Raw genomic sequence first — 25,707 nt, forward strand, 5'->3', positions numbered from 1 at the left:
GTAATATGGCACATGTACAAAATATTTTAGTAGAGGTTAATGTTTAATTTGAATGATATTTTAGTTGTTGGATTTGATGTGAAAAGATCTGATGTTTAAAGTTATTTGAATTATAAATAGTTGTATGTGTGTTTTCCAACTAGTATGTTACACAAAAAGAATAGAATGTTACATATAAAAGCACTCAAGAATGAGAAGGTAGACATATATATATATATATATATATATATATATATATATATATATATATATATATATATATTTGTTATTGAGATGTATAGTAATGATATAATTGCAAAAGTAGGGACGTTACAGCCAGATTCAATTAAATTGCTACGTTAGTTCGTCCGACAAAGGGCTGGTTTTTCTTCTTAATTTTTTGTCGTATAATTGCAGAGGTCATATTAATTTAAGTTTACGTGATATATATGAAACAAAAAACTACTTATATTATGAAAGTACTGAAAAAGAATGGGAATAATTGGAGGAACATTAACTCAATGAGTCAGTTTTTGCATTGTAAAATTTTGTATAGAAGAAATCATACTAACAACAAAATGTATATGAACAGGCTAAAAGCCTAAGTATGCTATTATTTCCTCTCGCTGTATGCGGAATCGAATCTTGCCACTGCTATAAAGTCAGGTTGAGAGCGTTTATAGCGGCAACTCTAACAGTATCTAGAGATGCTACAATGTACATTTGAACCAAAAACTTAAAAAAGTGAAATGAAGTTAAAAGTAAAAGGAATCACTTAATGATTGCTTTATGCTTAAACCCCTTCGGGATTTATTGAGTAAATATACATTACATTGGATTTGTAGAAGGTTGATTCAGCAATATGTAGTTATAATATACTGTATATTGTAGCTGGTGTGAAGTTAGCTTAATATGGTTATCCCCTGCAGGAAGCGGTGCCTATTGTGCAGCACGAGATCTAGACCTTCTTAATTTCATTAGTGGCTTCTTCAAGTAACGAGCCAATGGTGTTTTGGGAACTGGAATGAATTTTCCAGCTATGGCAAGGGGCCAGCTGGAAGATGCAAAAAGCAATAACTATGAGATAAGATTTGTTGCAAAATGCAGAAGCTTGTGTTTGAATCATACAGCGAAGCTAAAATATGTTTAAGCAAGAATTCAATAATATAGTGGTAGTGTTGTATGATGAATCATACAGAGGTCTTGAAATGTGAACAATGACCAAAGAGCGAGAATGCATGATTCATTGGCACTAACCTGACAAAGCCAATAACAAGGGAAGCAAGCCACAGCTTCCAATCAAGCCTCACTGTTGTGGTGAACTTTCCAAGGAACTCGATGATGATTATCTAACAATTTGAAGTAGAGTGAGAGAGCAAACAAATGTTAAGAAATAATAATAATAATAATAATAATTAAGAATACAATACAGCAGAGATGGTTATTCACCTGAAGTATAAAGGTTACTCCAACAATTCCCATGAAAAGTTTGTTCTTTGTCACTCCAAGGAAAACATTCATTTCCTCGGGTTTCCGAGCATTGAATTCATTGAATAACTGTAATTTGAAACAATTTAAATTGTTTCATAAGAATTGGCCGAATTAGTAAATTAAAAAGTCTTCCCATCAGTATAGTACTTTTAAACACATCACTCCACTGTTCTACACATTCAATAATTGAACATGGCCACTGTTCTACACATTCAATAATTGAACATGGCACTTGGTTTCTGCAAACGAACTGAAAGCTTAACACATTTATCTAAAATCATTATTGAAGTGCTTTTCAAATAGATTTGAAGTCCAGTTTAATCTAATTATTTTAATCAAGGGTATGCATGAAAAAAAATTACGAAACTTGAATTTTGTAAAACCTTAATCTTTTGAAAAGAAAAAATACTAGAACAACAATAGTTTTCTAGTACACCCTTCTTTTCAATATCGGACATTTGAGATTGTAATAAATTCAACAAGTAATTCATCTTTTGGCATGTCATCTATCTCTCTTGTTTATAACTAAATTTTACATAATATTTTTCTCTTTTCCTATAAGGACATAATTGAAAAAAATAGTATTTAATACCATCTTGAAATTCTAAAATCACAAATGAAAACAATCCTTTTCTTTGAAAGTAAAATTACAAGAGATCGCAGATTAACTAACGAGAATAAAGGGGTTCAGTCCATCGACAACGGAAAAATTCAACAAGCAAAGTATAAAAAATATATAAAAGGAAAAGAAAGGGGTAAAAGTAATTCTTCAGAGACAAAGACAAGCGTAATATCTCATTTTAAAATCACTTACTTGGCACAGGACGAACGCGTTGAATATTAAAGTATTCTTCACATTAAAGGAATCAGCTCTAGTATCTTGTTTGGGTAGAATACTTTCACCATGGAAATTAAGAACGAGAAGAACTGTGATTTGATAGGCAGCCTACGATGATAAATAAAAGCCATTAGAAAATAGGACCTAAATTAATAAATCTCTCCATAGAATGAACTAATTTAATTTACCTGTACAATCAGGTTTCTCCACATGATATTTGTTATAAGAGGTTCTCTGAAAGCCAAACATAAGTTCATAGTCAAAACGTGTATTTTAACTTAAAACCAACATCTACTACAGCACGCAAGAGCCTCAAACTTCTCCAATGCCACAAGTTTTACGAAATTATTCCCACACTTCCCAGTTCTGTTGAGTTAATCTATATCATTCTCGTCAATTTTGTATTTAATTTAAATTATGGCAATTGTAATTAGTTAGAATTGCACTTTATCCTCTGAAGTGCTACCCCGCACTTTATCCTCTTCCATTGTATCCTTATGTTACAGCAGAAAATAGATTTTTATGTGAAATTTAAATTAAGTTGAAAATGAAAACATCATCGTAAAAAAATTGTAGAACGTGACTCAAGCCAACAGTATGTTATGCCTTTCTCGTTGAAATTATGCATAAGAAAATCAGAAAACCTGTTCCTATAGACCGTGCCAGCATCAAGTGATAGAGTACTAAAATATTAAACTGCTGAATGAGAAAGCAAATAAATCCAAACCTTCGGCCAACTGGTGATCTGCGCATTAGGCTGTCTGTTGGCGGTTCAGTAGCCAGTGCAAGCGCCCCAAGTGTATCCATGATAAGGTTGACCCACAAAAGCTGCACCAAAGAGCATGTACATCAAAAACCAAAATTACAACATTTTTTCATTGACAACGATTTTAGGATATTTGGGATCTGCTTAGGGAACGTCAAACGTACATTTGGAGCAAAACTTTCGGTCAGAGACAACAAATGAGCTGCTTTTAAAGTAAAAATACTTTTAGTTTGTATATTTACAAAAGAAAGATAAGTAAAAGTATTTTTGATTGTTAGTATCCAATTAAATATTTTATCGACATACTTTTAATGCAAACTTATATTTACAAAGTTTAATTTAAACATGCATCTAATATGCTGCTCTCATCAGTCTTATTTCTTGATGACAAACACTAAACCCATGAGAAATATAATTCACCTAGGCGAACTAAACAAAAAGGAATAAGCTACTTCTACTCATCATCGTGGTTGGCAGCCCATCCAAAACAATAACTTTGAAGCAAGCTCAATCCGCTCGGTGTACATCTTACAAATATTATATTACAATAAATTAAAGAAAATCAGGAAGGCTTGTTTATATTTGATAAGATAAAGAAGGGCCCGCAATTTCATTGCCTCAAGATTTAGGCTGCGGTCCAAATCTTGATTGGATTGCGTATTATTTTTCACCTTCTTTCCGCTTTATTAGGTCTGCATTTTTTTAAACTGTTTAAAATATTTTTTTGACAAAAAGCAATGAATAATCTTATATTAAGAAAAAAAAGAATAATAAAATTTACATTTTTAAGTAATATATAATTATTTTAATTAGTTTAAAAGAACCTTTTATACCATGCCTCTACTTTTTCACACTTTATCTTTCATTCAAACAAGCACAGAAATTTTTCTTCATTTCTTCTAATTTTTATGTTGTCCAAACAACATATCTTTTCTGTTTTATTTTCCTTCAATTTATACACCTGTATTATTTTCTTTTTCTTTTCCTCTCTGTTTGACACCTCATCCAAGCAGAGATTAGGGTGTAAATGTAGGTGACTGAAAAAGAGAGATGAGGAGATACGTACTTGTACTGCATTGAGAGGAACATCGCCAGAAGTTATGGCTGCCACAACATTTATTACAAGAGCAGCAACATTAACTGTAAGCTGGAACTGAATAAATTTTTGAATATTTGCATATACAGAGCGACCCCAGCGGACAACCTGTACAAAAAATGAAATAGACTCATACACAAAGTATAGGCTGACCAATCCATTGGACACCTGTATCTTGGTGAAATAAATCACTCCTTAAGTAACAAAATTGCTTGTTTCTCAGCCATGCTAAATTCATAGCCACTTGGTTTAAGTCAGAAGGGCCAAAAAGGAAAATGTCAAAATAAAAGCCTAACAAAACAAAACAATGGCAAACGAAAAAGAAATAACTTTCTCTAGAATATATTATGTAATTACTAGGCAAAGTCGCGGGAAAAATAAGACAGTACCATACCAAAGCCTGTGAATATATTAAAGAGAACACCTACCTTTACTACTGATGCAAAGTTATCATCTAGGATTATAATATCTGAGCTTTCTTTTGCAACTTCAGTTCCTTGGATGCCCATAGAAAGACCAATGTCTGCCTAAAAATACAAAATAGTAAAGCACGAGATTAACGATAACAAGGTTTTTTTTAGTTAACAGGAATTATTTTAATAATAAGAAATGGAGGCACAACAAGCACGAAGAAAACTACGGCACAGGAATTATCCAAGGCATCTCTATGTTAATTGTAACAAATATGTTGCTAGAAATGCATTAAATTTAAGGCCAAAAAACGAGAAAGAAATGCATTCAACTTAATGCTCTTGCGGAGAAAAACACTTCGCTGACAAATAATGGCATTCTTTCGGTTTTAGAAAACATTTTCTGTTTTTACTTCCTTTTTCATAAAATATTACAACAGTATCAACTTATTTTCACTTAGTAGTTAATTTTGTTTTCAAATATATGCAAAAAACTATTTGTGAAATCAAGAAATGAAAGAAGAAAACATTTTATTAAACCAAACAGCCCTTAATATTTCCTTAAAAAGCACACAATGAGACTGGCCTTTTCTCCATTCTCTCTTCATTTCTTCCTCCTCTCTCCAACTTTTCAAATGTTATTCAAGCACATTAAGCTGGTTTATTTTTAGAATGTACTATTAGAAGGCAGCAGCTATTGTTTTCATGATAGAAAAAGCTTTTTGTTCATAGAAAAAATATCTCAAATCACCACTGATTGCATTTGTATTCCAAAAGTTATATCGGAAGTAATTATTGTTACATCCGGAATGGTGTTGATAGCAGCAAACTTTTGACATTCATTAGGCTTTTGGCATTCAACTGCAACTACATAAATCCTACGTGAATACATTAGAAAAACTCCCTACTAAAGAATTTCATGTCTATCAGAAGAATTTTAACGAGAAAAGTTTATGCAAGTCATGCCAATCATATACGGATGCTCCATGACATAATGTTCAAATGTGTTCACAGTGAAATATATATGGTTTTCAGTCAAAGGGATGCATCCAAAGAAAGTGACAGACCTCATGAAGTGCAGGAGCATCATTGGTACCGTCTCCTGTGACAGCAACAACTTCCCCTCCTTTACGTAGGGCTTGCACAAGCAAAAGCTTGTCAGTAGGAGAAGACCTCCCCATGACCTATAATTATTCATTTTAATAGTCAGAAGAAAATTACATAATTAAGTCGGATGTAATCTGTGGCTAGAGTTCTTAACACAACAGCATTTCCTTGTACAAGATTAAAAATGGAGGACAAAAAAATCCATCTATCAATATCAGATAATGCATATAACAAAAAAAATCACAACATCCACCCAAAAAAGTGAATACACCAAAAACAGAAGTAGAAATCACAATGAAAGAAACATACAGTTATTTTCTTGGCATAATCTTCTCTTTCCTTTTCAGATAGTTCACGGAATTTCTTTCCTTCAATTATAGTTGGCTCAACGGCTTCTTCACTTGAAGCCAGTATTCCACACTCCAAAGCTATTGCCTTAGCTGTTTGGAGGTTGTCTCCGGTAACCATGCGTACCTGTAAAATCGAAACGACAGAATGTGTTGGGTTCCCATATTACATTTTGGGGTAACACCCTTGCCATAGTAAAGAAAAAAATTACAATCAATATGACACAGCACGCCTAAACCATAACCAACAAACATAAAACGCATTACCTTAACACCGGCATCAGAGCAAAGTCTTACAGCATCTTTGACACCAGGGCGACAAGGATCCTGAAGATACAGATTAGTTTTAACTTAATAAAGAATAAAGGATTGCAGGGTAATTTGAACGCGATAAGGACCAAGCCATCTCTAATCTCAGCAACAAATAGTAGGATTAGGGGTTTAAGAATATAACTATGAATATGCCAGAATGCAACTCATTTGTACATAAAATGGCAGTAATGAGACGTGTCAAGACAATGAACCAAGAAATCTACCCTTGCAGTTTACCTTTATTCCAACAATAGCAAGCAAAACAAGTTCATGTTCCGGTAAGGACCATTGGTCTAAGTCCTGTTCACTAGATGGAACTTTGTCTAGTTCATATGACCTGTATGCAATGGCTACACAACGCAAGCTGCGAGCAGCCATGTCATCAATAGATTGCTTGAAAAAAACCTGCAAAGGGATTTTAAAAAATATATCAAAATAGTTAGGAAATTGCCAAAAAAATGGTCACCTGCTCACTGTTGTGATAATTTTTCAGGTCAAGGGCTATATTACCATATTACATAATGGCTTTATTCTACATCAGAGTAATTTCAAATGACACTATAATCACATTGATAAGAAAAATAGATATGGTGGTAACCTTAGTCCATGTATTTTTCCTTCATTTCTGATCGTTTATAAACCAAAAGAAATTACATCTCCAATGTTTAACTTAATGAATTTCATTCCATCAGGAAAACTCTGTAGGACTTTTTTTTTTTTGAGAAAGTAAACTCTCTAGGACCTCAAACTACATTTACTAACCTTCTTCTCTTCAATGGATTGCAATTGACCATCTGAATCAAGATATTGAGTGCATGCTCCAAGAACTATCTCTGCAGCTCCTTTCCAATGTATATGTACTTCAGAACCCCCCTGACACGAAAATTACATAAGTATATCTGATTAGCGTAGAAAAGACCCTAGAAAATTAATGTAAATGAATGAAACATGCAACCATGCATGTTACGAATTGAAACACATGGATGAATAAATATCTTGAGCTAGTTCACAGATTGCTCCAAATGAGAAGGTGCATCATTAAATATTTTTGTCAAATGATTACCAGCTTCAAAGCAACACCACCTCGCTTTTTCTCAGAATTGAAGGGGAACACATGGAGAACTTTTGAATTTGATCTGGTAACATCAAAATTCATTCCCAGCTGCCAAATTCAAATTAGTTCATCATCAAAATCAACAGATTAGAAGGAGGGTGGGGGGGAGTGATCAAGAAAAACATAATACACAAAAAAAAAAAAAAAAAAAATCAGTATGGGCACTACCTTTAATGCCCATGAAAGAATTGCCTTTTCTGTAGGAGATCCAGTCACCTCTGTCTCTCCACCGTCCTACCAAATCAAATACAGCAGCAAATTTAATTCTTTATAGGCACAAGAAATAGTAATCCGAAGTTTTCATAAAGTTAGAACGATGGTAGTGACATTTAAAGAGGAAGATAATAGGTTAATAAAGAATTTTCTATTAGTTTTTATGCCACTAACATTGACAACAAGACCAGCATAATCGCATACCCGTAAATAAAAAACCAATTAACAAAGTACTCTTCCTCCTAAATAAAAATCCAATCAAGACCATGAACAAATCCTTGAGTTAATTTAGCACTGCAAATCATAAAAGGGAATTCGAGTTACAATTGTTCAAATCATGTATAAAAGGTAAACCTTGGGAACAAAAACATTTCCGGTTGTATTCTGTGCAATGCCCTCATTTATCAGAGACAAAGCTTTTGTATGCAACTTTGATGAGTCGTCTGGTGGATTTGCTTTTGTGCTCCCAACATATGCCTCAACTACAGTCATCTGTAATGTCATAAAGTAAACATCATAGTAATTTAAGTATTCAAATTAAATGAAGATATTTTTTATACTTAACGGTTAAAGCATAAAATAATAGGCTAAAAAAATGTGAAAATCAAAATGGGATATTTTTTTATTCAGAGATTATACATAAATTAAAAGCTGTAGTCATAATTCCCTCTAGATTGTCCAAGCCTCATATAATGAAACTCACCTGATTTAAGGTCAATGTTCCAGTCTTATCACTGCAAATTGTTGTGGCAGAGCCCATAGTTTCACAGGCGGATAGCCGCCGTACCTGCACATTTTTTGGTTGCCAAAGATGATGCTTTACAACTAAAAATAACATAAAAGACTGATGCGTAAAATGGTACTTACCAAGGCCTTGTCAGCCATCATTTTCCGCATTGAGTATGCCAAGCTAGTGTGAAAGAGGCACAGGAATAACCCACATTAGAAGCAAATAATATCAGTGGCCCAGTTTTGGCCATATCTGTGTTGCATAACGAAAATATGAAATAAACTAGGCACTTGTACTTACGTTAAGGTAACTGCCAAAGGTAGACCTTCAGGCACTGCAACAACCACAATTGTGACCTGCACGGCATGTATTTGGTTATAAACTACTAAAATATATATATATATATATATATATATGTGTGTGTGTGTGTGTGTGTGTGTAAAATACTTCAAAACTCGCACTTACTGCAATGGTAAAAATTTTGATGACCCCATCTACTGCATTGCTGGCACTAGTCTTTCCGGCAACAAATTCAACTTGTCCATCTACATCTTTGGTATGGCCGGAAAAGTATCTACAATTTCAGAGTCAAAATATAGCATTTCAAAAAGGTACAAAACCGGTTTCATGAGTTAAAACATAAAAAAGGAAAAGAAAATATAGAGCAATTCTAGATTACCTTCCCAATAGGACAGCAAGCACTAAAACAGCTACACTAAGCCCAACTACACCAATAAAAGTTGCTACTCCATTCAAGCGTACCTATTACATATCAAATAAAGCAATCGCACTTTTAACATATATGTTTCCATTAAGCTACAGCTAAAGTAACAGCCTTCCTTTTTTTTTGTTTTGGAGGGAATAGGGGGAACCTGTAACGGAGTTTCTTCTCCATTGTCCTCTGAGATACTTGCCATCAACAATCCCCATTCGGTATTTATACCAACGCCAGTTACCTACAACGAATGGCAGTCTAAAATGTGACTTCTAGTGGTGGCATTCTGTATACTTGATTTATTTCTTTAAAGATCACTACAAGCATAACAACACAGGAGTATTTTGGGCACTTTTGCATGGAGAAGAAGAACGCCAGTTAACGACAATGAAGACCAGAATGATAATAAAAATTCAACAAAAATAATTGTTGAAAGAATCAAATTCATAGCATTAGAAAGACACATGTAAATTATTATAATTAATAATTAAAAAGAATAACTCATCGAAAAAATAGTATAGTAAAGGCAGTTTATTATTACAAACGAAAAAATAATTTCACATTTCCAATCTGAAAAAGAGATAGGATTAAGCTATCCAGTTCAAAATATTTTAATTGATTGACAAGGGAATGGATCCCCTATGTACATGAACACCAATTCTAATTTTGTGCCTAGAACCATAATGCAACAAACTTCATAAGCCAGAGCTTTATGCACTAAAACAATTCAAAACCCTAAATAATTTTTTGTCAACAATAGTATCTATTTTATTAAGAAATTTCTTGTGAAAAACAGTTATAAATCCCAAATAACCAATCATAGTTGGGGGGGGGGGGGGGGGGGAGAGAAGCAAGATTGAAAGGTAAATGTTCCAAAATGCAACTAACTGTTTTAATTTTTCTTTCTGTGAGTTGTTTCACAAAATACATTTATACACCATATAGCATTTTTCGTATTAACAAAAGCATAAGATGATAAAATATCATGCCATACCAGCATAACACCAACTCCATCCGCTACTTTGCAACCAGACATCAAAAATGGTGATTTGTGATCTTTATGAACCTACACAACACTAATTTCATTAAAAGTCATAAGAATTAATAACCAAAAATCTGATTAATAAAAGTAAATAAAACATACGATCTTGCTTTCACCAGTCATACTGGATTCATCAATTGCAAGTGAATGGCCCGTGATTAGTACTCCATCAGCAGGAACCTGAGTATGGCATATAGTATAATCAGTGAACAAAGAAAACTGCTCAATTTCCAGAAAAAACTCAAAAGTACCAGACAAGCTCACCTGATCTCCTATTTTAAGGGGTACAACATCACCAACAACAATATCAAATATCGACATTTTAATTGTTCTCCCACCTCTAATAACCTGTAACAAGTTCAATACAATAAAATATAGTTGCCCAATGTTAATTTCTAATAATAGAATCTTACACATTAAGTTCAACTAATACAATGTTACACACCTCCAATTGTATGTTTTGTTTTTCTGAATTCAAATTCTGAAACTGCAGAGATTGCCTATAATCGCTGACAGCTGATAGACAAAAAGGAAAAGCAATAGCATAAATTCAGTCTTCGAAATGAATTGATACAGCTTGTAGTAGAGTGACTAATATTCCAGAAAGAGTATATAACTTTGGTCACGGGCCAAGTTTCGACATATCTCCCCTATAGACATGGATAGATATTTTGATGGAAGGAAATTTCATTGATTATTTATCTAAAAAATTTATATAATATATGCAATATGAAATACCTGTAACTACAATGACAAGCAAAACTGCAAAAGCAATGCTTCCCCCATCATACCATCCTTCAGCCAAACCCTATCAATTACAAATAAAGGGAAGGATAAACTTTCGAGAAAGATGACTTTGCCAATTCATAGAAAATACCCAACAAATATATTCAACTAACATGAATAATCACAAGGGTCAGTACCAAGCACCATGTATCAACAGGCATATAAATAGAACAGAGGGGTCCCAAAATAAAACGCAAAGGGTAAACTGTTAAAATTTAGTAATGTCAGAAAACACCATAAGACATCATGAAGTGAATATTGACTGTATGTAAATGGGACATGGTGATTTCATTTTATTTTATCCTGTATGATGTACTCAAGTATCAATAATATAAAATTAATGATGCAGGCCAGCAATAGCTCTGAAATATATATTTCCAGAAAAACCTAGTATTACACTTCTATTTTAATTTTTGATTAAAACATCACATTTATGTTGTTACTGAAGAAATAGTAGATTGTTAAGAAATAATTCCCACAAGTTATTTTCTTAGTATTATCGAATCTCAGTGTTCCTGATCCTGTGAAACAATTCCTCGTCTGAAAGAAATTATTCAAATCAAATTCAACCCCGTAGGTTTATCTTAGTATTTTTTGAAATATATCTTCTATAAAGAAAGGCAAAAGCCAGCGGTTCAGTAAAACATAAGTATGAAATATATTAGCAATTATGAGAGCTGATTGCACCTCTGTTTTTATTCCGAGTACCAATGACACCGCAGCAGCTATTATCAATATTATGAGAGTCAAATCTTGCCAAGCTTCCCATAAAAACCTCTGAAACAATCACAGAGAATTCATGCTAGTATAACAATTAACTCACCAATTATGATTTTAGAAAAATATGTGGAGTGATAAGGTCATCAAGAACATACCCAGAAACTTCTTCCCTTTTTCCGAGGATATGTATTAGTTCCAAACGCATTTTTCCTTTTTGACAGATCAGCGTCATCTCCACTAATACCTTTATCCGGATTAGATTTTATTAAATTTGATAAGCCTCTAATCTGGATAAGATATCACTAGATTGTGTTAGCAAAGCACATAACTTCAACATTTCTATAAGCAACCAAACAAAACGTTTTTTAGACTTGCCCCTCCATATTGCTGAAAAGCAGAAATATTCTGATCCTTAGACATTGAAACAAGTTGTTCGAGCCCGATATCATAATCACCCGCTGGAGTTGGGGGCGACACTGCTGAACTTATCACTGGATGATTCAAAATATATATTGAAAGACCATGATAAGTAACTAGAAATGAAGTTTGCAATTCGAAATGTAATAATCTTTGAGCACGTGAAGTTTGCGCATTTGTTATTATAGTTCACAAAAAACAAAGGTTGTACATTCCAAAAGCCGATTATTAATTGAAGGCTTCAACCAGGATTCACGCTACAAAATACATATTGATTTATAAATAATGAATTAAGAAATCCAAGTTGGACTAGATATTGAAAGGCAATTTAGATTGGAACAGTTCTAGCCGAAAGTATTACTTTCCCCGGTTAAATTTTCTGTCTAAGTTTAGCAGATACACCAGAAAATTTAAATGATGGTACACAAAAACAAATATTTTAATGATTTTCCTAACCATTATCAATAATCTGCCACTAGCTCCGTGTGTAGTACTGTAACATCAATGCCAAACTGTTTCTCGTTTTCAGATTTTGTGCCAATAGTTTACCACTCTGATTACTTTCTATTGATATCTACATTTACATTATAAACTTACCATTGCCACAAATATGTGATATGTTGTTAATTATGTGTTAGTGGTGGTAGGATAATGACAAATCAAAAACTTTATTTCCTAAAGTTTATGTAAAGCAAAGATGACATTCATCAGAATCATTATAAGATGAAGAGGAAAAACTTAGTAAGTTTACCTAGTTCACGTTCACCGGCCAATCTGAAAAGCAGAGCTGCCTAATAAAACAATAACTCAGATTAGGAAAGTCAAAGATACATAGAAATAATGAACTAGTTCACGTTTGTCGTCTCGAATATTACTCTTATGACTTGTGCATGGGCTCTAATCAAGTGTTTCTTTTGCTCTTTCTCTTCTTCCTTTTTCAAGTCCAAAGTATATCTAAAACGCCTGGACGCATTGAGCACGAGCGCTGCTTGCTGTAAACGGATGACACTTCAGTTAGATGCCTGGCAAAAGCAGATACAATGCCACACTAATCCTCCTCGTCAAAATTAGACTAGCTTAAACCACAATCCAGATTTTAAAATAATTACATAAATGGCACCAATTGGTAAATTCTCCACAAATACGATTCAGAAACAAAAACTGCAATTTCTATGTTCATTTAAATATGACAAGAGAATAGCTTGATGCTGTCCACTATTGCTTAAAGAATACCTCAATTAGCCGTTCTGAATATGATCAATTAAATCTGAAAGCTAACCCTCCAGCATGCACCGAAGAAGAATCCTAGAGTTTTCATTCTTTCAATTTTTAATAATAATAATTAGTACACATTTTGTTTGGGTTTTCTTTTTCCATATTTTAAATTTTGGACAAAACATACATTACAATATTGAGTTTGATTTGAGAAGAGTGCCGACGAGTCTTGTTTAGATTGCAGTTAAAAGACTTTGAAAGTACTTTTATTCTAAAAAGAAACATTCCCCTCCTTCTTCTCTGAATTCAAAATTGATAAAAGTGTTTTTTCTAACTTCCAGTCAAACATAACATCAATCTCCTTCTGTATCCCCGTTAAAAACCACATTCCACACCAATCCACAAATTCCCTTCAGTCACATTGAGATGCATCGAACGCCGTGCATCCTGCTATTCAAACACTTCAACTACGCCAATGATACAAATTTCTCATTCTCGACTTGACGTGTATCTATACATACATTTACACATACTACTATATTAACTTAAATAAACATAAATGTACGTTGATTTATGCCGTGAATAAACGCGCACTATTGAATTGATTGATGATGCATGAGAAAACAGAGGCAAAAATGCAGAGCAGAATAACAGAGATTATGAAATAGAAAGAGAATGATTACTCTCCAACGGCGAAGCGTGTCGTGCGAGGCGTTCTTCGTTTGAGTAATGTCGAAAGGATCGTCGGGATCCACGAGTTCTTCGTCGTCATCTTCACGGTGGTTGTTGTTGTCGTCGCCGTCGGCGGAGGAGGAGGGAGGATGGAAGGCGTTGCTGTCGTCGCCGTCGTCGTTAGGGTTGTTGTTGCTGTTACCGATGTTTACGGTATGGTGGCCGTGGCCATTCATGGTGATGGTTGCTGCCTTTGCGTCCTCCAAACCACAACAGCGATTTCAAATGCTCACTGCGTGGGAAATGCAAAGGGCTGGGCCACAGACACGCATCAATTCCAACCAAAACGTCAACAAAAGGAAAAGGAAAATAATAATCCGTAATAATAATAAAATAATTCAAAACAAAATATATTATTCGTCAAAATAACAAAATTATGAGGGCATTCTGCGTCCAGTGTTATTGTGTGGCCATGCTACAGTGTCGCTACGGTTCGTTATCTTTTTGTGGACAATAATAATATCCTTCCTTGCTCTTCTCATTTTTTCTAAAAATAACAGAATTTCTAACCAGCTTCACCGGCACATGCATGTGTTCACTCTGTAACTGAGGTGTCATGTGGCAGGGTGCAAAATACAGAACAAATGAGTGAGAAAATTACAAGCGTCATACTTACGGTTAAGGTTTATTCAGTCGGATATTACTCGTTTTTGTTTAGATATGCCAGTTTGGTATCCGTTTTTAAAAATTTTAAAAATATGTCAATCTAATCTTAATTTTTGACAAAAATTACTAAAGTTATTAACTTAATTCATCACTTTTACTACTAAATTTTAATATAAATATCAATACTTAATTTTATAAATCATTTTAAATATGTGTTAATAATTTTGTTAAAAATGACCTAATTAAGACATCTTTTCAGAAGTTGAGACTCAATTAACACTTCTTTAAAAGCGAATACCAAACTAACACATCTAAATAAAAGTGGATATAATTCGACTAATTAAACCAGAATTAACCATTAAAGATATGTTTAGGTAAAGTTAGCGTGTTGATCATAAATTTGGAATAATATAACTTCATAAATTAGTTAATAAACTAATTAATAAATATGAAAGGACTTACAAGATATAACTATATAAGTTTCTTTACATAAATAAAATTTATATTTATATTTATATTTACAAACAAAAGTATATTATTATGTAATTGTAGTTTTATATTTTTTTTCAACAGTTAATTTTTTATTAAACTTTTTAATATTTTTAGTTATGTTTTATAATTATTTTATTTAGACAAATAAGTTTATTTAAATAAATTGATGTAAAAAATATTAACCAAAATAAACTTTTATTTTGTGTTTGAAGAATTTTTTTTTGTTCTCAAACCAAATTAAAGTTTTTTATAATGATTTTCATTATGAGTAATCAATAAAACGCCATTTACTTTAATTTGTAATGATAACTTTTTTAATTTAATTGCATAAAAAATTAAAAATTAATCTTATAAATATTTTAAAAAATTATTAAAATATAAGAGATATAAATAATAAATTTCATCTCAAATTTAAGAGACACAAAAATTTTCTATTTTGGAAAAAAAATGGACGAAATTGAATTAAAAACACATATATAGGAGGATAATGATATTTTAACCCACTTCTTTTGACCTATTTTTAACTCACTACTTTAATCACCTTTCAATTATCTATTTTGATTTTTTTTTTAGTGTTGTAATGTGATAATCTATTGAAATGAAATGAAAACATTAAAATAAAATGACACTCATTGGTGACGTTGACATCTAACACCACCTTGTCACATTACAATGACAATGTCGTGTGTCGCACCAAGGACTTGACACATGACAATATTTTTTACAAAAAATTAAAAAAAATGAAAAAAAATCACATATTGACACATGGTATGCCATTAACATTGTTAACAAAAAATTGAAAATAACCTAATTGAAATATTTTTTAAAATCCCGATACGTAATTAATACATTTTTTAACAGTAGAGACCAAACTGACACATCAAACAAAAGTAGATATCAATAAACTCATTAAACCTTTCATTTATTTTACGATAATTGTAACCCTCCTCCCACTCACGTAATTTTCCCATAATTAATTTTTTATCTCTCTCTGCCAAGTTACAAAAAAAGCATTGATGAAGGGAAATAATAGTATTAAATAGGTTAAATGATCTCATCCGTTTCCATTTTGTAGGAAAATCTCACATTGGTATCTTTTTCTATGAAAGTCCAAATTCAGTTCTTAAGAAATTGAATATAATAAAATCATTTGAATTAATAACGTTAGAGAGGTATCATATATCACTTCATGATTTTATTTTTATTTAAAAAAAAGTTGACACGAGTCAAGCTGACAATATGATAGTGACAATATAACATGACACTGACATGTGTGAGTGTCATATAAGTGTCATGTGTGAGTGTCATATCAAGTGTCATATCAAATATCATTGTCTTAGTTTAGTTCTTGTATTTTTATTTTGTCTCAATTGAATACCAATTTATTTTAAATTTAAGCTATTTCATTACTTTCCAAATTAAAAACAAGTGTAATTTTTTTATAATTTTTATACAAATATTTTTATTAAATATTTTTAACAAAATTAAATTTATTTATATTTTATATTGAACTTTATTCAAAAATATTTTTTATTTTAAAATTTATTTGTTTTAAATTGTTATAAAATTATTTAAAATAATTTTCAAATTTTTATATTTTAATTTGTAAAAGTTTTATCTTTAAATCAACTCAACCGTTTCTATATAAATTATTAAGTTTTACGTATTTGAAAATATACAATTATTTAAAAGAATTAAAAATTTTGATAAATTTATTCTATTTTATGAAATGCAATGGATATAAAAAAGTTTATCATATTTTTGTTAGTTCAAATTAATTTTGAATTTTTTTCTATTGACATTAATTTTTATTAATAATTTTAATAAAATTTATTGTAAAATATAAATTTAATCATGTTGAAAGTATTTAACAAAATATCAATTTAAAAAATTGTATGACATTTTAGAAAAAATAAATTTGATTTCAATTTCAAGAGGGACAAAATTGTTTAATTATAAAAATATTGCGACTGGTTCGAGACAAAATAAAAAACACAAAAACCAACTTGAGACTGAGGTAATGACACTTGACGTACTATCACATCACATTGTCATTGTCATGTGGCACATTAGTTTGACACGTGATAATTTTTAATTAATAAAAAATTTTAAAACAAAATGTGAACTAACATGTGACACTCATTTAATGTTGTTAGTGCAGTACTCACATAAACGACTTGATTGCAACAAATTTTTCAAAATAGAAAACAAATTGAGATGCATAAAAAAGGGATTGATTTGAAATTTTCCTACAAAAATAGGGACAAATTACATGATTTAACTTGTTAAGTTCAAAAGGAGACTAGGTGAGAGAGAAGGAAGAAAGAAACTTACGTCTCAGCATACGTTCTTTTTCTCAGTTTTAATTTTTTCTAGCCAAACCTTATCTTCCTTTCACTTTCAATTATCTTCCTAATCCACATCTATTCTAAATTATGATCGTACCATTTGAAATTGGGAAGTTAAGGACTATTTTAGATCGATTGGATTTCAAAATAGAGTAAGTTTAATTTCTATCATTTTTTCTTCAATCATTCTGGTTTTCGTCTTACATGTGGCTTTTTTTTCGTTGCATGTGGCTATTTTCTGTTGCGTGTGGATTTCCTACACTCCAAACAAAGTTTTATCTATTAGTGATCACAAAGTCATGCTTACATCGTTGATTGGCTTTTCTTTATGTAGATAGGGTTATTTTATGCTATGAAGCTATGTAGGAAAAACATAACATTAAGGGTCTAGCTTAAGATAATGGAAGCTAGAAGTAGAGTTGTCAAAACGGATAACCTCGCCCACCACGGGTTGGCCACTTAATGAGTCAATCCAACTCGGCTTACTTATTAGTGAGCCAAAAAATTTTGAACCCGACCCAACTTACCACGGGTTTGTAGGTGAAACGGGTTGACTCACTAGCTCACTTAATTAAAAAAAATACATTTTTTCTTCAGTCTGAAAAATACTAAATTATAATTATGATTAAAATCTAAATAAACTTCAATAAAATTCAAATACAATTCAAAAGGATGTTAAAGTTCAAATACAAACTAAAATCATAAAAATACAAATTACCAATGTGTTAGCTAAAAAAAGCAACCTAACCTGGCTCAAATGCAGAGTCCAACATAATAAAAAAGACTTGTGTGACCCTTTACTTGTGAATTGGTGAGTCAACTCGACTCACCACGAGTTTAACCCAAGCGAGTCGGGTTCTAAGTGAATCGGTTCAAGAATTAATTGTGTAATTTTATGAATCTTTTTGTGTCAAGATATCTTTATATTAAGATACTCCAAAGGTTCTGTTTAAAAAATATGGTTTGGGTTATAAACTTATGTTTTAGTATAAAAAGAATGGGAGCAATTAGACAAATCAATGGGAGTGTCTTGATGTACAAAAATCATCCCTTCTGATCCCCACCAAACCAATCTTATTTCTCCATATGAGGGATCGAACCCACGATTTCCCCCCTCTTCCCTTCTTTCTAACCATTAGTCTGCCTTATCACTCCAAATGTATTAAGACTATATTGACTCTACTAAGTGTTAAACTCATATAGAGAAAAATACTTAAAGTAAGAATTAAGAGGTCATCGCATGTGAAGTCATCTTCATGATTGAACTTACATACGGATGATTTACCCTCTTAGGCTATTTTGACTGAGGTATGACCATGGGATGCCAAAGAAAATCATGAAAATGGAATATGAGTATAACATTTGTATAGTCCTAAAGTTTAATTAATATATTAAGTCTCTGTAAGTTAGAATGTCTTTGAAAGGTTGAATATATGTGATGTGAAACAATGATATAGTCAAAAGAGGGGCGCAAATAGTAAAATATACTTATGTTAGATTCTTAATATTGCATTGAGTTGCTCTTTTAATTATTTTAGTATTTTCCTTTTTTTCATGTAAATTATTGAAGAATATTGCAATGCATGGAGCATATTTATGTAAATTTTCCGGTTAATCCAAATTATGTGATGCTTTAATTAGTAGAAAATATTTACCGATAGAGATGTTACAAATATAGACAAAAATTAAAAATGTTATTAAAGTTTATACTGAAATTATAAAATATTTTGTAATAATACTTACTATAAAACATTTTTTTAGTAATTTTTATAGTTAAAAATATATAACAAAAATATTTGTATCCTTTCATCAAAATAAAAAGTGTAAATATAATAATTCAATATTCATTATTAATTATTTTAGATGTTATGAATTAATTAATAAAGTAACTACTTTCGATATATTTGCACATTATTTCTTTATAAAAAAACATAGTAAATTTTTTCCTAAACTAAAGTTACCCATTGGACAAATTAAAAACGAGAATTTTGAAAAATACAATAGTACATATTTACAAATTATTTTAATTGTCTGTTTGGATAATTTTTTCCATAAAGCTCACTTTCTGTTTTTAAGTTTTGGGTCCAACTTGGTAAAAGGCCTTAAGTCAGCTCATTTGTTTCCACTTTATGACACCCCTTTCATCTTTCCCATTTAGCACTTTATTATTTTTTCATGCATCCAACTTTGTTCCAACTCTTTCCTCTCCTTTGAAGCAAAAAGTTAAGCTAGGGCACTGCAAAACTTCCCTCCGAGCTTACTGAACGTTCCTCCTCCATGTTCATTTTCCATGTAAGTTGAACAAAACCTTCGTTCCTTCTTATGTTTTGTTTCTGTTTCTAAGCTCTAGTTTCACGTGATCATTGTCAATGTCTCATTTTTTTTCATTCCCTTATGTTTTGTTTCTAGCTCCTTAAGTTGTTTCAGGGGCTTTTTCATATTTTGGGATTCATTTGATCTCAAATTTGTAAAAAAGGGTCCGTTGAATATTTTTTTGCAAAATAGGGTTAAGTCGTCAGAGTGGAGAAAGACATTACACATGAAGTCGTCCTCCACCCTGCCGGTTTGTTTTTTTTTAAAGAAAATAAAATAAGTGAAGTCGAACTATGAAAGGTCGGTTTCTATTCACATTAAAGTGAAGTCGTCATCGTACATAACGACTTCACTTTTCATGTTTTTTTTATTAAGTTTGTTTTTAACGTTAAAGTTTTATATTTTTTTATAACATTGTGGTTTTATGTTTTCTCTCTATGATGGAGTGTACTCACGGGAATGGTTTACAAAAATATCCAACCATAATGGCCTGGAAATTCATGAATGAAATTAAATTCATTTAGGAAACACAGTTCAGGTTTAGGGGCTTTATATATATATATATAAATTGTATTTAATTAAAAAAAATAAAAAGTGAAGTCGTCATGTACGAAGACGACTTTACTTTTTTACGTGAATAGAAACTGGTCATTCATAATACGACTTCACTTTTTAAAAATAAAAAAAGGAAACCAATAGGGTGGAGGACGACTTCACCTGTTGACGACTTAACCCTATTTTGCAAAAAAATATTCAACGGACCCTTTTTACAAATTTGAGAACAAATGAACCCCAAAATACAAAAAATCATGTTTCAGGTTTAGGTGCTTTCCCACTAGGGCCTTTATCCTCCTTAAGTTTAGCTCCACTCAGGTAAGGGAAGCTAGTGTATTTCACATTTTTGAAGTATCTTATATGTTTTTGGGGTGTGAATCATGTTTATGATATTTGCTTGTTGTTCTGGTTGCCTGGAAATGTTTGAAATGTTGTTTGGTTTTGAATATCTTATGTTGCATACAAAAGCAGGGGGAGGAACCTGTTGTTTTCGCCTAAGCCAGTAACCCACGCCTAGGCGAGAATAACATAAACTCACTCAGGTTTCTACTTGAGTTGTCACTCGGGCGACGAGCTCCAGTTTTGAGCGAGAGTAATCTCGCTCAGGCAAGGAGGTCTCGCTTAAGCGAGAACTCGCCGTAGGAACCTTGCAGTACTCACTATTCGAGCTCTCACCCAAGCAAGAATGCCTAACTTAGGAGAGAACACTTTGTCGCCTAAGCGAGGGTTTTTAGCTTGAGCGAGACTGGTGCAAGGATGCATTTCCTAAATTGATTTTTGTTGTTATATGTTGTTTTGCTTTTTGAAATGTATTACGTATAGTGTCGTGCCTGTGTATGAGATATTTTGAACTAAAATTGTTGTGCTTAGTATGAAGTGAATCATGAATGGGTTGGTTGATTATGTATTGGCATGAGATTATGATGTTTTGAGATAACATGTGGATTTGGTGTGAGAAATATGGATATGGAATGAGTTAGACGTAATTTCATGAGACTCTTGGTGATATTTCATGGTGGTGTTGTAGTGTATATAATCATATAAGGATTCAAGCAAGGTTGCATCATGAAACTTTAAAAAATAAGTCAGACTCACATAGAGTATACTAGTTAAAGTGGTGAGAGTACAAAGAGATCCTAGTCTTTGGTAGGATAATGGCTCTAGATGATAATGTACTAACATTGTGTGTGATAGGGTGAAACCCATTGGCAATAGCTTTACAGAGCAGTAGAGACCACCACAAGTGTAAACATCTAGTGAATCCGATATCATTATATGTATCCAAATAATTGAGTCAGATGGCTTGCTCAATTATATGTTAAAAAATATTTTATTTCCTTTAGCTTACTCTTTCTCTTTGCCTTGTGTTCTGTTTGATTTTCCTTTTTGCGATGATCACCAATATTTGGTGTGAATAGATGTGGAAGTTCCTGGTGATTGTGCAGATAGTGGAGATGCAGTTGTTTAGTTTGGTTGTTGTAGCTCTTCGAGCACCTTTTAAGAACTGCTTTATTTTATTTTTCCTACTATGTGAGCATATCTTTTGAACAACTGTTCTAGTGTTTAAATTTTGTTCATGGCGTTGTTCTGTGCCATTGATTTTCCTTTCCAGTATAAGTTGGAATCCTTTATACTTTATGTCTTGTGTTCTAATTATTTATAATTATGTGATGTTTTGTTTATTAGAATTATTCTATTAAATTGAAATATCACAAATAACATATGTTACAATTCAATATTCTCTCTTTTCTCTTCTTCCCATTGATACATATTTATATAACTTATGTTAAAAAGAAATATGGAAAGCAACAAAATATTGAAAATATACAATTATGTAAGAAATACACTAAAAATTTTAGGCTCAATGAAGTTTAAGTTTATAATAAATATGAATACTTTCAATTGAACTCTATAAGTTTTGGTAGTTTATTGATAACTTAACAAAATTTATAAATTTATATTTTTCTACGATTACTACAATTCCTCCTTTTCTTTACAACCCAACGTCAATAATCCTCAATTTCACCTATAATTTTTTACCACAAATGTTCTAGATCACCTCTCATTAGACTGAGAATTGATAAAGAAATTTCTAGAAAGGTTAAGAGAATTTTCAACGAAATCGTCGCACATGTCAACCATGAGGAAAGCGTGAACAATGTGATTACTTTTAACATTCAAAGTCTTCAAAACATTCTCGCATTTCCTACTTCGAAGGATTAAATCTGAGCTTCATGATTCACATGTGTTGCATAACATGGATGTGGAGACAAAACTAGAAAGTTGGTTTCACAAAAGCACATGAAGTTTCAACATAGTTCTTATCTTATCGTGAAAAGAAGAACTTCAGTGATACTGGTATCCTCCACAATGAGGTATACCAGATAAGAACAATTTACAATAGCTTAAGGTAGGGTTACGTGAATGCACATGAAGTCTAACTAGAGAGATGCATATTTTGAAGTGTTTTCTACTAAAGTTGTTGTAAGATAGGTTGATGAGTTGAAACATGAGTTTTGGATTAAAAGTTTGGTTGAAATTCACCTTAAAAGGCGTTGTCAAAGATGTCTACAAAATGTAGAGAGGCAAAAAGGTGGTTGAAGATTTTTTTTTAAAAGATCGAGGATTTATTGACGATGGGTTAAAAAAAGAAAAGAAAGTCTGTAGGTGTTGAAATTGACCATCAAAATTGTAATATAACTCACAGTTATAATTTTATAAATTTATAAAATTATAACATTATAAAACTATAATATAAATTTTTAAATTAAACAAATTATAGAATAACATATGACGACAATTAAGTGACAAGGCTAGATAACACTACTCATGTCATGAGTTAACAGAAAAATTAAATGACAAGAATTCAATTTTTTGTATAAACATTCAATAAATTAAGAATTTAAGAGAACTTAAGTGAGCATACACAAAAATTATCAAGAATTTATAATTAATTAAGTCAATATTATATTACATAGAAAAATAAAAGGTTCAAGGAAGAAACATGTTAAATAATCTTCCTTTTCTTTACTTAGTAATTTTTTTTATATAATTTTTTTCATTCACATCTCACAAATTTTTCTGATATTTTTTGTTATCATTCTTTAATGAATAATTTACTTCACTCTTCTACTACTGAGTAATAACTCAAACAATACATGTAAACCTACCAAATTTCAATAATTAAGGAAAATATATATATATATATATATATATATATATATATATATATATATATTCTGTTTATATAACATACATAAACCATATTTTGTTATCCATAATTTTTTTTGAAGTTCTATTATTTTGACCATATTTTTCACATTTGTGACATATTTTTCATATTTTTTTACTGATAACTTATCGAGTGATATTTCAAAAATACTTTTAAATTTACCATTTTGAGTCACTTTTTCTTCATTGTATATTCTTCTCCTTCCCTTTATTTGTGATATACGTGGATCTTCAACACTTCAATGCGACTCTTCACCTACTTCTTTCAATGTGAATTTAGATACTCAACGTTTAGAGTCAAACTCTATTCCAACACATATTCAATGTTAAACAGGTTGCTCTATTAGTGGATATAACCTCTTAAAAGAAAATTTTTATTTTCTTACGTCTTCTAAAGTCTATTGGTATAAAATCAGAAAAAACTTCTAAACTTGTAACGGAAGTAAAAAATCTGCATATGTGACATAAAATTATAATATATGTTTATTCATAATTTTTTTTTTTAATTGAGGTGATATTTTTTAGATACTTTTTCATTTTTTTTTGTATATTTTAAAACTAATTAGATATTGTCAAAATTTAGTTTTCTAAAATAATATTATCCAAAATTACCGTATGTGTTTTCATACCTATTCTTTTTGGGTACATATTATATAATATAATATAATATAATATGTTATTTCTTTCGTTAAATAAAAATCCAATACACTAATTAATGTTAAGCAATCTAAACTATTAATTTAAAATTAAACTAAAAACTTAGACTAAGAGTAAGTCATTCTATTTACTTTATAACCACTTTTTCTCTATATATATAATTGAGTATGGTGTATTCCTATTCCTATGAGGCCCAAACATTGCTTACAATATAGAATCTACAAAGGGAGAAATAAATCACCATCAACAAGAAAAAACTCTTGAAATTTTATAACAGTTATAATTACCTGTGGGGTGAGAACGATGATGAATCTGGATAAGAGAAGGAGTTCATATATATTATCACTGCCAAAACCAGAAATAAACTTGTCTTGGCGTGGAAAACTGATGATTCTGCTGTAAAGGAAAATGCGTAGAAGAGCATCATAAACGATAACAGCAAAAGTCGAAAACAAAATCTTGAAAAGAAGAGTATAAGAAAGAAGATGATGTACTATTGTGCATGAAGGCAGATTCAGCAATGGATGTGGAATCTGCAGAGGAGATTTAGATCCCATTGAATGAGTTTGTGAAGTGTGAAGAAGGTGACAAGATGCAGTAGTTGTGTTTTGTTTGGTTTCATTGGAGATGAAAAAAAGGATGAGAAGATTGACCTGATAGAAAGAAGAAGACTTGTGAGGTTTGGAAAGAAGGTATACACGAAATTTCGTGGAAACTTCCTAAGGCATCATGGTGGGGGTACACTAATGCACCAACCAAACATGTTATTGTTATGTTCTCTATTATATAAAATTGACATGGATGCAAGTACAATTCTGCTGCAATAATTTTTTTTTTTTATTTTGTAAAAAGAGAATTATTAATTTTTTTAAAGTTGTATTGATTTTGATTATACATATATATATATATATATTTATGTATATTATCATGTATTGATTTAATGTAAAGTTTAGAATTCCACATAGAGGGATAGATGAATTGCAGTGGGATGGTTTATGATTTTATTGAATAAAAAAAATATAATTACTCATTTGATACTCTGATTTTCTGATTTAATTTAATTTAATTCTTTTATTATTGGTTGATTTAATTTAGTACTTTAATTATTTAAAAAAGTTCAATTTGATATTTTTTGTTAAGTTAGAATTAACTCTAGATAGGACACAAATCAAGTTGTAGAATTTTTTTTATTTTTTATTTTTTTAAATTATAATCTGTCACATGTTAGGTTATTTTTATATCACGTGGCAGTTTACCGTCATGACACGTGAGAGTGGTAATAGTTGTTTTCAATTTAGTCATTTTAAATTTTTTAACAATTCTGCTACAATAATTTTATTTTTATTTTATAAAAGGAGAATTATTAATTGTTTATTAAATTGTATTGATTTTGATTGTATATATTTATGTATATTAGCATGTATTGATTTGATTTAATGTAAAGTTTAGAATTCCAGAGGGATAGATGAATTGCA

At 31.1% G+C, this 25,707-nt stretch overlaps 1 protein-coding gene across 8 annotated transcripts; it reads right to left on the bottom strand.

Annotated features, from left to right (window-relative positions):
• Positions 1-492: 492 nt before the first annotated feature.
• ACA9 (autoinhibited Ca(2+)-ATPase 9) lies at positions 493-24,985 on the bottom strand. Of its 8 annotated transcripts, none has more exons than XM_028084038.2 (36): positions 24,727-24,985; positions 24,520-24,628; positions 23,739-23,831; positions 13,982-14,283; positions 12,959-13,075; positions 12,835-12,874; positions 12,042-12,157; positions 11,822-11,953; positions 11,634-11,723; positions 10,899-10,968; positions 10,606-10,676; positions 10,425-10,508; positions 10,263-10,340; positions 10,113-10,184; positions 9,276-9,359; positions 9,083-9,165; positions 8,869-8,977; positions 8,704-8,759; positions 8,541-8,583; positions 8,377-8,460; positions 8,028-8,165; positions 7,629-7,694; positions 7,410-7,508; positions 7,109-7,219; positions 6,584-6,751; positions 6,302-6,361; positions 5,997-6,161; positions 5,648-5,764; positions 4,599-4,697; positions 4,141-4,278; positions 3,036-3,136; positions 2,497-2,542; positions 2,285-2,416; positions 1,429-1,536; positions 1,237-1,328; positions 493-1,033 (listed from the first exon to the last, which is right to left on the bottom strand). In XM_028084038.2, the coding sequence occupies exons 4-36, from the start codon at positions 14,204-14,206 to the stop codon at positions 919-921; spliced, it is 3,309 nt and encodes a 1,102-aa protein (XP_027939839.1). In that variant the 5' UTR covers positions 14,207-14,283; positions 23,739-23,831; positions 24,520-24,628; positions 24,727-24,985; the 3' UTR covers positions 493-918. The 8 variants fall into 8 exon arrangements, with proteins under 8 accessions (XP_027939839.1, XP_027939841.1, XP_027939840.1 ...); XM_028084040.2 differs by having other exon boundaries at positions 23,739-23,834; XM_028084039.2 differs by having other exon boundaries at positions 23,739-23,837.
• Positions 24,986-25,707: the final 722 nt, after the last annotated feature.

The sequence above is a fragment of the Vigna unguiculata genome, chromosome 8, assembly GCF_037176805.1.
Source record: "Vigna unguiculata cultivar grain cowpea cultivar isolate G323 ecotype 2 chromosome 8, ASM3717680v1, whole genome shotgun sequence".
NCBI classification, from domain to species: Eukaryota; Viridiplantae; Streptophyta; class Magnoliopsida; order Fabales; family Fabaceae; genus Vigna; species Vigna unguiculata.

Excerpts from the sequence above, each read along its gene's own strand:
- ACA9 (XM_028084036.2), bottom strand. The coding sequence starts at position 14,206 with ATGAATGGCCACGGCCACCATACCGTAAACATCGGTAACAGCAACAAC. Across the intron at positions 12,158-12,834 it reads GGCCGGTGAACGTGAACTAG|TGATAAGTTCAGCAGTGTCG; the intron begins GTAAACTTACTA and ends TGAATCATCCAG. Across the intron at positions 2,543-3,035 it reads AGATCACCAGTTGGCCGAAG|AGAACCTCTTATAACAAATA; the intron begins GTTTGGATTTAT and ends TTTGGCTTTCAG.